We start from the raw sequence: 16,945 nt of genomic DNA, 5'->3' as shown, positions 1-16,945 counted from the left end.
GTGTGTCTGCCTGCTTGGTAAACTATATTATAGTGGGCAGCATATATGTAACAGTACGGCTGAGATTGGCCAGTATGCAGAATGCTGTTGGAAACCTTTTCTGCATTTATCTTTTTATCTCTAAAAGAGCCTGAATAGAAGAGGCATTAAAGCTCCTGATCCTAAGATAAAGCTGTGACATAAACCGGCAGTAGATGGAAGATATTGTCTAGTTTGTCCTGTGACATACCATCAGTAGGTGAAAGTCACCTGTTACTGTCAGATGTCATGCTTTTTCTACACTTGTAGTTTGGCTTTGTAGGGGTTTACTATTTCTTTGTTTGGAAGTACTGTATAGAGTTGGGGTATTGTAAGTAGAGAGATTCAACTTTTGCATGCATTTAACATTATTTTGGTGAAAATTATTACCTTTAAAAAGTACGTTGAGGTATAGCAACTTGATTCCCCACCTATTGACTCTATTGTGAGTTTTGAAATGGATTCCTGTGGATGCCAAGACACATGCCCTGATTCTGTGTACAGCAATACAGTGAGCAACATTAAGAGCGTCAGTGTTGTCTGTAGAGACACATTAAATCACTGGATGAAAACAGCCACATCTCCTGCATACAAACCATTGAAAAAGACCTGGGAACTTTGGCTGCTTAAAATTTATTCAGAGAGACCTAGTCTTTATATCTTTCAGTTTGCACAGAGGTGTGAATAAAGTTTATAAGCAGCCTTTAAAAATATTTCCCCATTCCTGTATGGGAGTAATTTTTAGTTTTATAGTTTCAAGACCAAAAGTCAATCACAATTTTTTTATCCCAGAGCAAATGTTTACCACAGAGATACTAAACACTTGAAAATAGAGTATCTTATAATGGAAGCAATAGCTCATCTTCAACTTTGGAAGGACAAGCAGTACCAATTTAATTAAAGCTGTATTAAAATAGGACTGTCATTCGTATCACAGTGATTCTCCACCCCTCCGAGAAGTCCTGCTGCCATTTTATACCACACATTCTTGTCTTGTGCAAATTAATAGATCGTTTTATTTTCTGCAGGAAATCTGAAGACTTTTATAGCAAAACCTCCAGTGTCAAAATGAACACAGGTATGCTGCTTCTGTGAGGTTTGTCTTTACTCTTACATGTTGTTTAGTAGGCAGAGAAGGTCCCAACTCTATTTAAATTTTCATAAACAAATTGTACTTTAGTTAGTGCGGAACTCAAATTAAGCAAGATATTTTAATAGTATGTCTGCTTATGTGCATTTGTATTCCATATATAGAATTTATATACATGTTTTCCTATGTATGGATATATATGGATATGTGAAATTTACATGCATGTTTAGCTTTCTGTGCTTAAGTTATAAGTATCAGTTTTGTATATGTATATGTACAAATATGTAGTACGAGGATGTAACAGCTATGGAAAAGTGGTATTAAAGCATCACATTTTCCTAAGACAATGCACATGCTTTAAAAGCGCTTTGTTTTTGTTCTCTACTGTCATTAAATTCAGGGGCATATAAATACCACTCTGTATTATTAGCTACACTTGCATAATCAGAGAGGATAACTATTGTGTACTTAGAGGGATTTGTATTTTCTCTTAAGTTGCTGCGATAGATGTAGTAACCAAATGAAGTACTCTATAGGAAGTTATCTTCATGATCTGTGACAATGTACTAATATTTGCTCCTGGATCACTGAAGTCAATAGATAGTGCTGCTGCTTTTGCTGGAAGCGGGAATAGGTCTCTTGAAAGTAGGATCCTGGCCTCACTCATTTCAGGTGTAAATTTTCTGTTGCAGTCAACTCTTTATACTCCATAGGTGAACTGTCTGGTTTGCAGATTAACTGTGGAACAAGGATAGACATAACCATCCTTTCCAAACCAGTTGGTTTTATCATTGGCCGTAGTGCTGCACCATGACAACTGACATGACAACTTGAAATAAGCAAAATGTGTTATGTGGCACCTGAGGACCTGAACTACATTTGAAGCCAGTTTGGGTGTTTCAGTAGAATGCTCTAAATCAAAGGGATTAGCTTTTCCATGGTATAGATTGTCATTATCTGGACCACTGTATTAATCAAGCTTCCTGGCTTCCCGTTGCCTCAGACAATGACTCGAACTCAGTAGGACCTCGTTCTTGGACAGATTCTTTAATACAAAGTTAAAATATATCGGCTCACGTGAAACCACTACATTTGTAAATATAATAAGGAAGAGAAATGAGGTTTCTCAGCTGAGTTTGTAGGTTTTTTCCCAAAGTTTTTGTTGTTCTTAATTATATTACAGATGCTAACCAGGGTTGCGTGTTTTTCGTTTATGGAAATACTATTTGAAATTTGTCCTATCCTCTTGCATTTTTAGTGAAGATGTCTTTCCTAAACATGTCAGTCTGTATAATTAAAGTAGCAGTGAAATACCGCTTGCTTCACAGAACTGTAGTTGCAGAAGTAGCTCAGCTAATCATCACACATTTGACTGTGATTACATTGTGCATTGCAATCATATGAGTTAAAATCATATGATAGATGTCATTTTATAGCTTCTACTTTGAAAAATGTGGATAGAGCAGTAAATTGCCAGTTTGTGCTACTGCAGCTCTGAAGTATGACTTTGTTCTATGTTGTACTAAGGTTTTTCATGTAAGCTAGAAATTCTCAATAGAAATAGACATAAGATTTAAGTAATCTACGTGGCTGAATGACTTCTATTGGGGATTAGGAGTCTTCTGATCACACAGAAGCCTTGAAAACAGACTTAAGAGACCTGAACACACCTGAAATCCTTTCCAGTTTCCTAAGGATATGGTAATCGTAAACTGAACTTTAATCTACTCTACACTTATCTAATGAAAATATTTTTCATCTTGTGTATGCTTGATATTAATGTGCCTGTTAACAGCTGCACTAAAAGGAGGTATTGACAAAAAAAGTGGTATTTCCTATTAGTTCTGTTGATGTAGATTGTTTCCTGACTGTAAAAAAAAAAACCAAAAACCAACAACAGCCACCAAAAAAAACCCCAAAAAAACAAACAGCAAAAAACCAACCCATTGAGTAGGGTGTAAAAGTGAACATCTTGCACCTAGCTGTTGATAAAGCATCACTGTACTAAGGAAGAGAGTGACTGAGGTGGAAGCTGTTCTGCATAGTGTCCTGGTCTAGCTTTTTCTTTTTTTCTTTTTTTACACTATGTTCTCTTTGAACATGAAATGAGTGCTGGAGGGTTTTTATTTTATTTTTTTATATTTCACTGCTTTATAGGAGGTATTTGTGCATGATGCAATTGGAGGTTATCAGATATTATTGATTTGCCTCTAGTTTGTTTTAAAAATACACATTTCATTAATTACTCCTGCAGATAAATAAGCACTCTAGTTTGATGCCAGTAACCGCTGAAGTGGCAAAGCTAGTGTATATGCAGTTTTAAAAAGAAAAAGTAAATCTACTGCTTAGAGTGGGCTCCTCTAATCCAGTGTTCCCTGTGGCTACAGACTTGGCAGTCTGTCTCAGCAAACCCTGCGGAAGATATTTTTGTCTACAGAGAAAATGTTTTTAAGAGCTTTGGTTTTCAATACTCTACCATATATGGGAGGAATTTTTTAGCATTTGATGTTAATTCTGTACCACATGTTAGGAAGGAATATTCAACAGCATAAGGCAATGAAACATGTTTGCAAAAGCAAAGAAATAGATGTAAGATATAGGGGGAGGTTTTCAGAAGTATCAAAGGTACTTTGGCTCATAGTTGCTTTTGGTGTTCAAATGCCGCCATAATTTTAAAATAGTAGTCTAATAGAATGTGTGCCTTTTTAAACCCAGACTAAGCAATCATCAACAGAATAATATTTTAAACGATATATAGGGGTTTTTATCAACAAGTCTTCAAGTACTTTACAGATTTGATGAACATCATAAACTTGGTGAGACATTTCGAGAAACTAAGTCACAGAAAACCTGAGCTACCCATGAAGCTTGCATCAGATTAAAACACAGGATAAATGTGCTTATTGTTCATACTTCATATGTGCATGCATAGCTGATGTTGGGGAGAGGTAATTGCATGGAGGAATAATGAATGGATACAAGTTACTGTGCTAAAACAGGTTCTTAGTGTCCATCCATAAATATTTTGGTTTCACACAGATAATTCTGGATAAATGCATCTAATTTTAAAATTATTAAACAAGTTAGCTGTTTGCATTAGATGAAGCATGTAAAGAGCAGCCAAGAGTGAAAAAGTATGCAGTTCTGGAAGACTGCAAATGTTTTGGTTTGTTAAAATTATTAATGGAAGTCATCACGTGGACTAATCTCTTACATTTTGTCTGGAAGATAAGAATAGAAATTCATGGGGCCCTGCAGAGTTCCGGAATAGATTGTGAAACCACTTTTAGATCACTAAAGCAGATTAGATGGGCTTGAGTGTTTCAGGCATTCTACAAAATATTTACTTTTTTAATCATTATTTGTTGCAATTTAGCAGCATCAAAGAACCAACTAATATTAACTTCACCTGTGTAATCAGTGTTAGTTTATGTGATAAAAGCTCGTCTGCACACCCACAAAGGAGCTTGGAGAAACAGTGGCAGGAGGGGAAGCCCAAATAATAGCCTGCCAAGCCAGGCCACTCCCAGGCCCATCACAGGAGCCATCAAAGGCCCATCTCCACAAGCCTAGAGAAGCACAGGGGCACAAGGGCAGGTCCAGGCGTGGAATGAATGGCAGACTCACTGTCTGAGCCCAGTTGCTGGAAGGATCCACCTTGTACACATCTGCCTATATATTCTCGCTAGTGGACCTTCATCCTGCTCAGCCAGAGGGAGGAGGAGGGGGAGGCCATTGTACCATCTGTGCTAGTGTGAGTGCTCTGAGCGTATGTGATCTGTGTGGCCAGCCATGTATGTATGTGGTGTATACATATGCTCTTGTGCATGTGTCTGTTGGGAACACATCTCCAGACTTACTACTGGTGGACCTGGGGACATGGAGAGGCAGCAGCTTTGTCTGTCTTGGGCTGTAGGATCCACCAGTATATATTTGCCTCAGAAGGTCAGAATGTAAATAGGGAGTAAGAATCCCTGGTCTAAAGACTTCTGAACTTGAATTCACTGTGCAAGGGGGAAAACAATATCATTCACAAGCACAGTGATACTGATAATGATCAGCAAACATTATGTTTGGGTGCTATTTTTCTTTTCTTTGAGCCATGAGAGCTTATTAAAAATTTCCTGCCCCCTGGTTGCTCTCTCTTACCTCTTCACAAGAGGTCACCATCCTTTCATCTCTGCCAGCTTGGTTTATGCCACTGCTTTTACTGACTCTCTGAAACAGTCTTTTAAAAAAACCGACTAACACCCCATGTTCCTAAATGAAAGTGGTGGTATTTTGAACTGGCTCCATTCTGCTTTGGAGCAGGACCTGACCAATACACTATTTGTCTCTTAGGGTGATGCTGTCTGTAGTGGGAGCAGTTATTGGAATTGTGGATTTAGCGGGGAAGGTGTTAAAGTACTTATTTGTGGAGAGAAAAAGAATTAAAGGAGGGAGAGAGAAAGAAGTGAGGAATGGAGAAAGGCTGAAGAGAAAAATTGTAGGAGGGCAGTTGGGAGAGGACCTGAATGGTGAGCTTACAAGAAGAAGGAGAGCATCCAGAGCCCCAGCGTAGAGAGCATTAGGATGCATACACAAAGACACAGATCGTCCTAGCTGGTGAGCAAGCCACCACCTCGCCTATCTTTTCCTCTCAGTGGGTGGCTCTTTCTTTTTCTCTCTTTAAAGGTAAGTCTGCAACATTGATCCTAGCATTCAGGAGTTCATCCCTATATGGCCCTTGCTCTGCAAGATACTGTCAGAAACATGTCTCACCAAATAATCCTTATCTCCCCAGTCTGCTTCGTTTTCCACAGTACCTGCTAAGGATGTTAATTGGTCTTTTCCTGATTTGATGGCAGTATGTAGGGCTTGCAAAAGAAAATCTAAGCACCAACAGTGCTAAGTCCTGATTTGAGCTGGACTTGCACTTAGGCAGCTGTTTTGATTGTGAATTATTACCCAACTTCATATTCTATCATTGGCTGCAAACCTTAGCTGATCCAAGTCTCCTTTGCTTCAGTGTTAAAACAGTAATACCTAGGAAGACAGGAATCTCACTTCTGAAGAATTTGTCATGTCAAAAGCATAGAGGATTATGTGTATACATATTTGCATGCATTTTTTTTACATGCATATATTTTGTATAGATTGTTTCACATATCTTCGTTTGTTCCCTGAGTAGCAGCTGTGCAATATTAATTGCTTATAGTTTGCAAGTGCAGTGAGCAGATGACCGTTAAGTCAATCTCCCTTACTGTTTTTGAATCCTCTGTTCTCTAGACTTAGAGCTTTTGGGTGTTATTTGGATTTCAAGAATCTGAGTGAATACAGTTAGTATTTGCTGGAAATTTGATGGATCTGTGAAAAAGGAATACAGGCTGGAATAAGCCTCTTGAAGTTCAACTGCGTAAGGCCATGCAGATAAGGGAAGCAGTTTGAAAACTGCCTCTTTGGAGGCAGCATGAACATTCTTCTGATCCTCATTCAGATGTGAAGCCCTTGACTTAATGGGAGCCTGGCCTGAACAAAGATGGGAAGATGGAGTCCATTATGCATAAATATGTGCTTGCCCACACACAGATTTTATTAGATATTTTACACAACTCAGTGTGGTATATTTGTGCAGTTATGCCTTGATTGAGTGCTAATTGTCTCTCATTACTTTGTACAGATACTGAGAATGTTATTGAAGATACAGACTTGTGTATGAGCTTCTATATATAGGGGCAGGTGTTGTATGCATATATGTATATAGTCAGTTACAACATCTATTTTAGCTATCTTGTGTGAAGCCATGTCAAACAATGTGCTAGGTAATGGGTCCACTAAGTATAAAACTCTGACTCAGTTCAGTTACATTAAAAATTTATTTGAAGCAGAATGTCTTGAAGTTACAGTGATGAAATATTTGTAGTCAATTTTCTCATTGTCTTCCTTTCCTCCCATTTTTGTTTCTCTATCCTGAAATTTGGGAAGGTAGCTCTTGAAAAAATTCAAATAAAGCATCATTTTGTTCAAATAAAAGATGTGACAGTATAACAAAATTTTTTGCCTGTAGCTCGTATTAATCAGATAAAGTATGGTGTCAAAGTCTGGCAATATTCAGATAAGAACAGAACCTCAATATTGGCACGTCATCATATCTCCTTGGAATTACTTCTAGTGTATGTAGGCAGGAGGGAATACAAGAATGGAAAATATTATTTTAATTACCATAGCCATTCTATGTTTATGTAAGCAAACTAAAACAAATGCACAGATTTGATAGCTATTGTCTTTGTTTCATATGTACAACACCAGTTGTACCGAGTAAATAAAAGGTACCAAATTAAATGTGGGTAAAGTATTGCTTTCGACTATTACTGACTGAAATCATTTGGCCTTTTGCCTTGAGACTTGGAATTGGCAATGAGCCTTTGGAACCACTTACACCTGGGGCAGTGGCTCTGATGTTTGCCAACGTTAACAACTACTTAATGCATATCCTACAAGACCTGTGGCCAGAGGGCTCTGCTGTTTCGGGGGAATATTGGAATGAGCAAAGAAATACCAGGAGCTCACTTCTCTTGCAGATGTGGGTTAAAGATATCTCTGTGGCTCAAATTACTGCTATCATAGGAAGTACTTTCCACTAATAGGTTGCAGGTCTTCCTTAAGCATAATTTTATAAAACTGCCTGCCATAGGACAGATATAAAAACTGTTAGGGCCTCTATCATAGCTGTGGTTACTGACTTCAGTGGGGCCCTGTATGAAATTTCAGTAATATCAAATATGAAAATTAATGTAATTATTATAGTGAAGAGCAGAAAAATATTCTAGTTAAATATAATCAGGAAGCATATGTATTGACTAGCTTTTATAACTGTGATAGACTTGCTAAAAAGTTGTTGAAAAGCTACCTTCTAATAATAACAGACTATTTATAAAACAAAATGACAGCTCCCAGGGCGACAGGAGCAGAGAGTAAGGAAAGAAAGGAGTCATGCAATATCCAGAAGAAAGGTTTTTCCATTCCTGGTTGTTGGGGGTGATTTTAGTCATTCCCTCAGGATGTTATTGGGTTCTAGACATACCTTTTTTTTATCTTCCATTACCTAAAAAAGAAGAGAGGAAGGGAGAACAAGGATGTTCCACCAAAACAATAAAAAAATTATGCCATCATTAGTAATTTTGTTTCTTGAGCTTAAAGGATCCAAAAGACTGAACATAAGCACTTTGTCAGCTGATCAAACATAAGCTTAGTTTATGAATGCTGTCTTTCTAATGTGTACAATGAAATGATTTAACAGTGCAGATTATTGATTAATATTATTTTGGAATGCTTAATCCTTCATCTTGGTTACTTGTTTGTTTTTACTAATAAGCTATAATTAAGCAGTCTTTCAGGTAACAATGTATACGTTTCACTAGTGGTTTAAGTGTTAAATATTGCTTTCTTCTTTTCTCTGAGTTTTATTGTTGTTTAAAGCTTGTAAAATTTTATGTATTCTGCTAATCTGCAAAACTTGCAAATTTACACGTTCCTGCAGCAGTTCCCTAACTGCATGCTTATTTTCATATCTGTTTGATGTATCTCACACTGTGATATGTTGCATGTGCTTGCTCCCTTTGTCTGGAGCTGGTGTCTGTATTGTTTTGTGCTTCCAGATAGCGGTGGGTGTGCTCGCAAACGTGCTGCAATGTCTGTCACATTAACAGCTGTGAAGAGAGTTCAGAGTTCTCCAAACCTATTGGCCACAGGTATAACCACTAACCAGGGAGATGCTGCTCCTGAATGGCTTTTCTATAGTGTTATGCATTCCTGCAATATTACTCTGCAAGGAGGAGAAGGGTAACCATATTTTCTATTCTGCTGACAGGTCTGTTACTTACTTCTGCAATGCTCTTTAAAAAGTAGTCTTAATTTCTCTCTGCCTATGCTTAGTAGCCATTAATGAAAAAAAATTAGGAAGACTTAGGAAAAATCAGTTATTTGTGACTTAATTTTGCTTTTGGGTCTCATGTCCCCTGGTTTTTTCAAGCTAACATAGCGTGAAAAGTAGGTTTTGTTTATTACAAACTTTGTTTATTACACTTGCTTTAAAAACTCTTCTCAAAGGAGAAAAATCTGAATGTTGTAAAATGATCATCAGAAGCCAGATTAACTCTAAAAAAAATCATTTCTCAAGCATGTTTTCTTAAAAATGTTTAAAACAAAAACATGCAGAATATTGCAGGCAGAACTGTTTCTTAGCAATACTCATGTCTGATGGTGTAAACTTAAATCTTAATGGGTATCAGCTGTCCAGGTTCACTGGTAGATGAAGTAATTGTACGTATAAATCAGTAAAGAATCATGAGTTAATTTACACCAATCTGAACATGCAGAGTTCAAACAAGCATAATACAGGAAGCTGAATAAAGAATGAGCCAGAAAATAATTGCAAGATAAGTCTTTGTTTAGTAGATCTTTTCAAATATAAGACTAATCCCCAGGAATAAGAACTGTTAGAATTTATAAAGCAATTTAAAAATTTCGTTGCTACTCTTTGTAAGGACAGTGGAAGGGTTTCTGGGATTAGTGTGTGTATGTAATTCTAAGAAAACATTGGATTCATATTTCTTAGCAACCCTTCTAAAAAATTTTTATCATTTGAGCATGCAATACAAGCCTCTTAATGTCTTGCTTTGTTGCACTTAAAATTAGTGATGAGTGCTCATAGTACTGTAATTATTGTACATTAAAATAATTTGTTTAGAGATGTTGTAATTTTAGTTTCTTTTGGAGAAAAAACACTGATATATCTACAAGTAATCCAAAACCCCACCAGAATTTCAAATCCATTCTGCGCTGGCAGTATGTATGTATCAGTTTCTGTGTTTTGCTTTGAAGTGATGAAGAAAGCATCACACATTCTGGTGTGAAGGGAGAGAGAAAATTCTGACAGAATCTGTAGGCATCTCTCTTGGTTTTGAATTAAATCTTTCCAGTTCATCTTAAAGGAATGATATTGCTTTTGATATCTAGATTTTAGATGGTAATATCACAGTATTTACTGGGGTAAAAAAACACAGCAAAGTGTTTATTATTAGCGGTCTGAAATAGCAGTGATTAAATAACAGTAACTCTTAACACACCTTAACCTTCTATAGAACTTGTGCAATAAACATTGCAGTTATCTGTGGTCTAATATTCTGAAGTGTGCTTAGGTAACAGGAGGGAATTAGGTAACTGAAGAAAAAGATTCCTACATATTTTTCAAGTTGTGTCATATTGGGTTTTTTCTAACACAGATTAATATTGTGTGTATCTTTTTCAGGGTCTGATTCTCAGTCTCCAGATTCAGGTAAATAAAACACTGTGTTATTTGTGCGTCAGTGTAATACCATGTAAGTGGATGAATTATAACAATTTTCCATTTATTTTATTTCATTACATCCACATTCTTTAAGGAAAGCACCACTGAAATTGTAATAATAATTGCAGTAACCACTGTTAAGACCTCAAATTCAGGTCTCATTTGAAAGCAGTATTTCCTATAACACAGTATATGATGTCAGAAAATGAATTGTGTGGGAGAATACAGACTGCTAATTTGCCACCTTTAGCTTCAGTGGCATTTGCTATTTCATTTTTAGTCCCTTACTCAGGCTTGCAGGGTCTGCCCACCCGACTTAGCAGCCTGCTCACATAACGTGTTACTTTTCCCAACCTCTTACGATATTTTGTCTTCAAATCTGTAACTTGTTGAGGCCGGATAGTATCTCCCTCTATGTTTGGACAATGCCTTGACAGCTTTTCAGTTCGGAGGATAGAGACAAAATATGGTTGCTTGGTTGGAAAATTGAGGTATCATTCAGATTTGGAAATAAGATGCATTATCGGAACAGTTAATGGGGTATTGTGATGAAATTTGGTGGAACTGCCATGACCAACTAACTTATGTGAGCTGAGATGTTTTGCAAAATCCAACACAGCTGTGAAGTTCAAGAACCTAATCTGTGAAAGCACCTCAGCCTGCTTTATACAGGGGCTGAAGCATCAACATCTCAAAAGGACTCCTGAGGTTAAAATCCATAGTCTGTATGACTGTTGTGGGGAGATATCAAACTGCTACCAGCAGTATTGTCAATGCTTGAGTTTTCTAAATTTTAAAGATAAATATTTTGTAAAGTGGCAGTTTTAGCTCTGTTCTTATAACATCCATGGTGACAGCAGCAGCAATGTCTGTTGTGTAGTAGCTAAACTTTTCCACACACTGTTTAATATCTGGATTGCTGTAATGATAGCAATATAGAGATCTACTAATCACAGAAAAAAAATGGTTTGATTCTTTTTTCCTTACAAAAGCTTGGAGATCTTACAATGATGGAAGTAGAGAGACACTGAATGGAGATGCTAGCAGTTCATCTCTTACAGCAAAAGGTTTTAGGAGCGTGCGGCCAAATCTACAGGATAAAAAATCACCAACTCAGGTAAAACTGAACACACCAAGTTTCATGCTTTGGCATTTGTGTGGGGGTTATTCTAGGGGTATAGCATATATAGATGGGATACCTCTATGGAACGTTGTCCTGATATATCTTCCAGATAGTGCGAATCGCCTGTTCACATGGGTTGTTACAAACACTTTTACTGCATAGATAAAGTACACTCCATAGAGGATGCATGCCTCCAGGTTAATTACCAGAAATTGCTTTCAATGAACAAGCAGCAAGCTAAATAAAAGTAGGTCATACACAAATAAAAGCTTTCTAGGAGTGTTCCCAGATTTCAAAGAGTATTTATTAATATTTTACACTTGGAGAAATGCATCTGTCATCAAAATAATATCTGAGGATAAAGGTTTATTATAGGTAAACAATGTTTCTGCCTGTTTTGCAGAACAATATAATTAGAGTACACTAAAACCCCCACACAACTTGGAAACATATTCATCTGTCTAAACCAGATCAACATACTAAGGTCAATACTGTCTCCGTTACTATTTTAATTCAGATGTTTAAGAGGCTCTGTGTTTTATATATGTGTGTTAGCTGTGAATAATAGCTTGTTATGTAAGATCATGGAGTACATTTTGGAAACTACTTGCATATCTGAATGATTTCACAGTAATAATTCTTATTCAGTGTAATAATTGTGGTTTTTTAAAAGAAAATGGACTATTGTGGGCTCCTTTCTGATCCCAGTTTAGTCTGAGCAAATGGAACATCTGGCTTTCTAAACACAAGCTGTACAGCCCTGCACAGCAAAAGATGGTGGGAACCTGACCAGTTCAATTGTCCATTGAATTGAGCAATGTTGGGATGAAGCTAGTTGCTTTATTTAAAGCTAAAAGTCAAACTGAGTTATATCTCCTGCTAACATTTACTTTCTTTCTGTTTCTTCTTCAATGTTATTTTGCTGTGTGTGGATGCTTTTGGCAAATAAGGCACCTCTGCCACCCCCTAGAAAAGAAAGCTTTCAGAAAGCGAGAGTAACTAATCACAAGAATGAAATTAATCTCCAGGCAGTAACAACTGATCCAGCTAAACACATTCCCACAGATACTGCCTATTACACTAACGAGAAGTCTGTCCAGAAGACGATGTCTTCTGAAATACCTAACACAAGTGTGTCCTATGCACAAAAAATCATTAAACCATTGACCTCAATCTCCAGTGCAGGCACAAGCACAGTAGCTGGTATTAGTACTACTCTCCATCAAGGCCACAGGCAACAGTCTCAAAAACGTAGGGTATCTACCCTGAAATTAACCCGGACACGTGACCCAGCGAGTAGCACTCATTATAATACACAGCAACAGCTCAAGCCTGTTGAAGTGCCAGTATTTCCGCAAAGGCCTGTCTCACCTGCCTGTAACCCCGTGCCTGAGATACACACAGCATCTCTTTCCATTCAGATAGCTCCCACCCCTGACAATAAAGCAGAGCCTGAAATCCAAGAACATCCACCTAATATTTCTCCAGACACTTCAAAGATGTCTTCAAAGGATTTGGGACAAAAGTCTACAGTTCTTCCTTCTTCACAGGCTGCAGAGTGCCATGTGGTATATTTAATTTTTCCATCTTTTATTTTAGATCATTCATGAATCACTTAATAACCGTCTGTTTAGTTATACTTACATTATCAAAGTTAGACCTTGTGTTTTCTGGGTAAAACTACCTGTCACATGGATCAAAACAGAACTGAACAAAATCTGAAGGTTTTTTGGAAGGGTATTACAAAAAGAAAAAAAAAATTACCCCAGCTGAGCTGGAAAGTAGACTTCTTTTTTCCCCTGTGAGCACTTTATTGAGTGCAAGTGCACAATAGGAAAACAGTGAATTGCAGGTGATGCTTCTGATTAAGTGGCTCTTCCTAGAAGGGGTTGCAATAAGGGGTTATGCTGCCATAGGTGCTGGAAGGATCAAGTATGGATGGAAGAGTGTTGGGTTGGGGTTCTACAATGCAGCTCTGCCAGCTTGCTAGGATCACCAAAAATGTATATTTTGTCAGTCGGTGCTTTCTGCAAAACCGTTGTCTCCTATGTGTCCTGTGCAACTGTGCCTTTTAAAGAAAATGTGTTGATAAAATCTGTTGTCAACCACCGGGAAGCATCAGAAGGCACTGCTTTTAAGTCGCTCTGTTTCCCCTATACCCTATGCCTTCTGAGATGAAAATTCTTTGTTAACTATACTGATCTTATCTAGGAGAAATGGGAGCATCAAGCACACGGTATAGGACTGGAGGAGTCTGAGCAGGGTTTACTGCCATTCAGAAAGATACTGAATCAAATAAAATAAGCCTGAGAGCAATAGAACAACAGCGAATACATACTAGGTAAAAGGGGAGCTCTGAATAAACTTTGTCATTTCTACCCTGCTTTACCTACCACGTTAGGATTTTTCTATTTAATAAGTTAATTATGCTAGTATATCAGCTTATCTGAGTTTGAAAGCCCTTCAGTTGGAGGTAGGGATTGTTATAAACCTAGGCATATCTGCCTCAAAGCTTTGTCTGAGCGAGGATCCCACCATGCCGTATTTGTGTTCAACCGGTTCTGCTGAAATTATTGGGGCTACTCTGAAATAAATACGATCTTGCAAACTTAAAGTCCATTGACAGTCCTATTGTCAATAGTAGTAACACATCTGCTCTCTCATACTGTGGTTCTTTCAGAGCATCAAATTCAACCAGGTCTTTACTCTGGAAGCCACAAGTATCTGCATTAGGGGTTGTAATATGTCCATTGCCTCCTTCAACTCCCAAGTAAAAATTTTAATCAGAACAAGCTCTGTGAAATTATATGGCAACAATTTGCAGTGCTCCTTTTGAATTCACTCCATTGACAAATGGGAGCACAGAAGAATTAATCAGATTTGCCCTTCTCAAGGTTAGAGAAAAAACTACCATCTTAAACCCTTCTGTTAGGCCACATAAAATTTAGAACATTTTGAGAAAAACAAGTTGCTTTACCCTTGAGAAGAAACAGATTGCTACTTAGTGATTTTTGTCAAGTAGAATGAGTCAATTCAAGCAAGAGCCGCAGTAAAGAAAACATGTCAGAAACAATAACGAAGGCTAAACAAGAGCTTTTTCTGGTAGATGGGCTAGGTATGAATATTATAGGAGGCAGGCTTGCAAGCATTTTAAATATGGACGTCAAGGGATATGGTCAGACAGTACAACAGGTGTCAGTGTGGCCAATACAACTCACGTGTCTATGTTTTCTTTTCACTTAAAAATAGTTGTTCAGCCAGTTAGCAATATGATGCATCCCCATTATATATGCTCAGATAAATCACAGTGTCTCTCAAACAGAAAGTAGTTTTATGACAGCTGACAAGAATTAGGGGAAATACCTTTTTTATGATCCAGAATAATACTTAAACTCTAATCAGAATGACTGAAAATAATTTATCTTCTAGCTCCTTTTTATTTTTTTAGAATTTTAAAAGTCAAAACACGTTTGTCAATTTCTTTCTGGTTTAGAATCTGTTTTAGTTTCACTATGAGCTGACAAAAGTAGCTATGACTTATTTGGCAATTCCACACTTTTTACCTTCCCAGTTTAATATGCAGGAAGAATGATCAGAAATTTGGCAACTGGGTTTCTTTGAATAAAATGCTAAAAACTTCAGCTGATCGCAGGGATCATTAAGAAATGTAACCAGCTTTACAAACTGCATCCATTTATTGATCTCTTGCCTGCAAAATTCAGCTGACATCCTCCCTGATCAACTTTTAAATAAATTCTTAACATTAGTATGAAGAGATGTATCTGGCATCACAATCAAGTCATGGAGCCAGTGGGCTTTGCTAGCTCTGCGTTAAAATAAATACCTAAAACTAGAGTACAAATCAGCATGTGTACACGTCAGTGGTGTGAAATTCTGCATCAGGTGGGGTCCCAAAGCCACCATGCCATGTGCTACAGTTAGAAATAAAGGCTACAGCTGTATGTCTAAAAAGATTTCTTTTCTGACCCAGAACTCTGATTGAAGTCTTCAAACTGTTCTAATGCCAAAACTGATGATCCCCTTTAGCGCTGTATCTCATGGTATTTGCAAAGTTCACAATTTTTCTCACATAGACAAAATATCTTTCAGTATACTATGAGTGATAGTACTTTAATTTTTAAAATTGTTTTAGATTTGCAAGCTCTACAAGACTTTGTACACCAGTTAAAATACTTTTGTATATGCAGCATAGGTTGTTATGTTAAGCTATATCCTCTAGGGATGCTCTCAGACTGTAGATTAGGCCCACCAGCAATGTTCAATGCTGCCACAGAAACTCTCAAAACCCAAGTACGTTTAGAAAGTCACTGTAAAAACAAAGTCTCTGTCTGCATCTGGGTTTATGTATGTGGAGAATAAGGTAAGATTGGCTAATCATCACTTAAGAGGTGGTGAATGTGAAATACTGTGCCTGCGTGGGTATCTATGTGTGTACGGAACACATACAATGCTATATTATTCCATGTCACAAAGCATGGAAAATACAGCCAAGAGAGAGCTCATATTGACCAAGTTCATGCATAAAATTTTGAGGTATTTTTTAATATATCTTATTATGTTTGTTCTCCTATTTGCACTTCATTTCAGAGCTTATGTGCTGGAACTTTAGGAGCAAGCAGAAGTGTGGAATGACTCACCAAATGACATTTTGTAAACGCTCCTACTCAGAGAAAGGTTAAACCCGTTAAAAGTATATATGAAAAAGAGAATCATTCAAGTTACTCAATATTAGGTTTTTTTACATTATAACAGTCTCAAGAGATGATGCTGCTCTGTACCATACTGCAGATACCTAATCTATTTCAACAGAGAAATTAGTGTTTGTTAGTATGAAACTGATGGAGGTAAATTCTGTTGTCCAAACTTCTCATTAAAAGATATTCTAAACTGATGAAAAATTCTGAGCTGCATCTTCTGAAATAAATACCTGACATTTTTATGTTCGTTTTGTTCCTGGGTTCATAGCTGTTTTCTTGTTCTAGATACTGTGCTCTGAAACTGAGGATGTGAAACATCTGTCCCATTTGTTTGAATTCCATGGATGAGTGAACACTTGGTTTAGTCCTGGTGTCCTGGAACTAGTATACTAGATGTTTATGAAAGTGTTTCTTTTGCCAGCCTTGTAGATGTAGACAAGTGAATCAAGGAAAATAAGCCTAGAATTCAAATAATTGTTTCTGTAAATTGGTTTATCTAATACCTTGCTGTTTGTCAGGTATGGACAATACCTTGAGTGATGCAGAAGGGAGAGAAGACGGGTTTCAATGTTTTGGGGACAGACGGCAAAAAATTTGAGCACATAATTTTCATTTTAAGTTCTGTATCACTAGTGTGGTTTTGCACAAGGGCTAGACTCCACCTCCTC

The 16,945-nt window shown here is 37.2% G+C and overlaps 1 protein-coding gene across 6 annotated transcripts in view; it reads left to right on the top strand.

The window, feature by feature from the left end:
* Nucleotides 1-1,053: 1,053 nt before the first annotated feature.
* Nucleotides 1,054-16,945, top strand: part of SORBS2 (sorbin and SH3 domain containing 2) — an 82,948-nt gene continuing 67,056 nt past the window's right edge. For 2 of the 6 annotated variants that reach the window (XM_086464434.1, XM_086464438.1), the window contains exons 1-5: nucleotides 1,087-1,096; nucleotides 8,746-8,838; nucleotides 10,398-10,424; nucleotides 11,429-11,553; nucleotides 12,510-13,127. In XM_086464434.1, the coding sequence (XP_086320560.1) occupies nucleotides 1,087-1,096; nucleotides 8,746-8,838; nucleotides 10,398-10,424; nucleotides 11,429-11,553; nucleotides 12,510-13,127 (873 nt within the window). Of the gene's footprint in view, nucleotides 1,097-8,745; nucleotides 8,839-10,397; nucleotides 10,425-11,428; nucleotides 11,554-12,509; nucleotides 13,128-16,945 lie in introns of those variants that run through there. The other 4 variants (XM_086464437.1, XM_086464435.1, XM_086464436.1 and 1 more) reach the window with 3 other exon arrangements.

The sequence above is a fragment of the Leptosomus discolor genome, chromosome 4 (assembly GCF_034619465.1).
Source record: "Leptosomus discolor isolate bLepDis1 chromosome 4, bLepDis1.hap2, whole genome shotgun sequence".
Classification (NCBI taxonomy): Eukaryota; Metazoa; Chordata; class Aves; order Leptosomiformes; family Leptosomidae; genus Leptosomus; species Leptosomus discolor.
The sequence above is the reverse complement of the archived record's forward strand: the minus strand, read 5'-3'. Positions and strand labels throughout refer to the sequence as shown.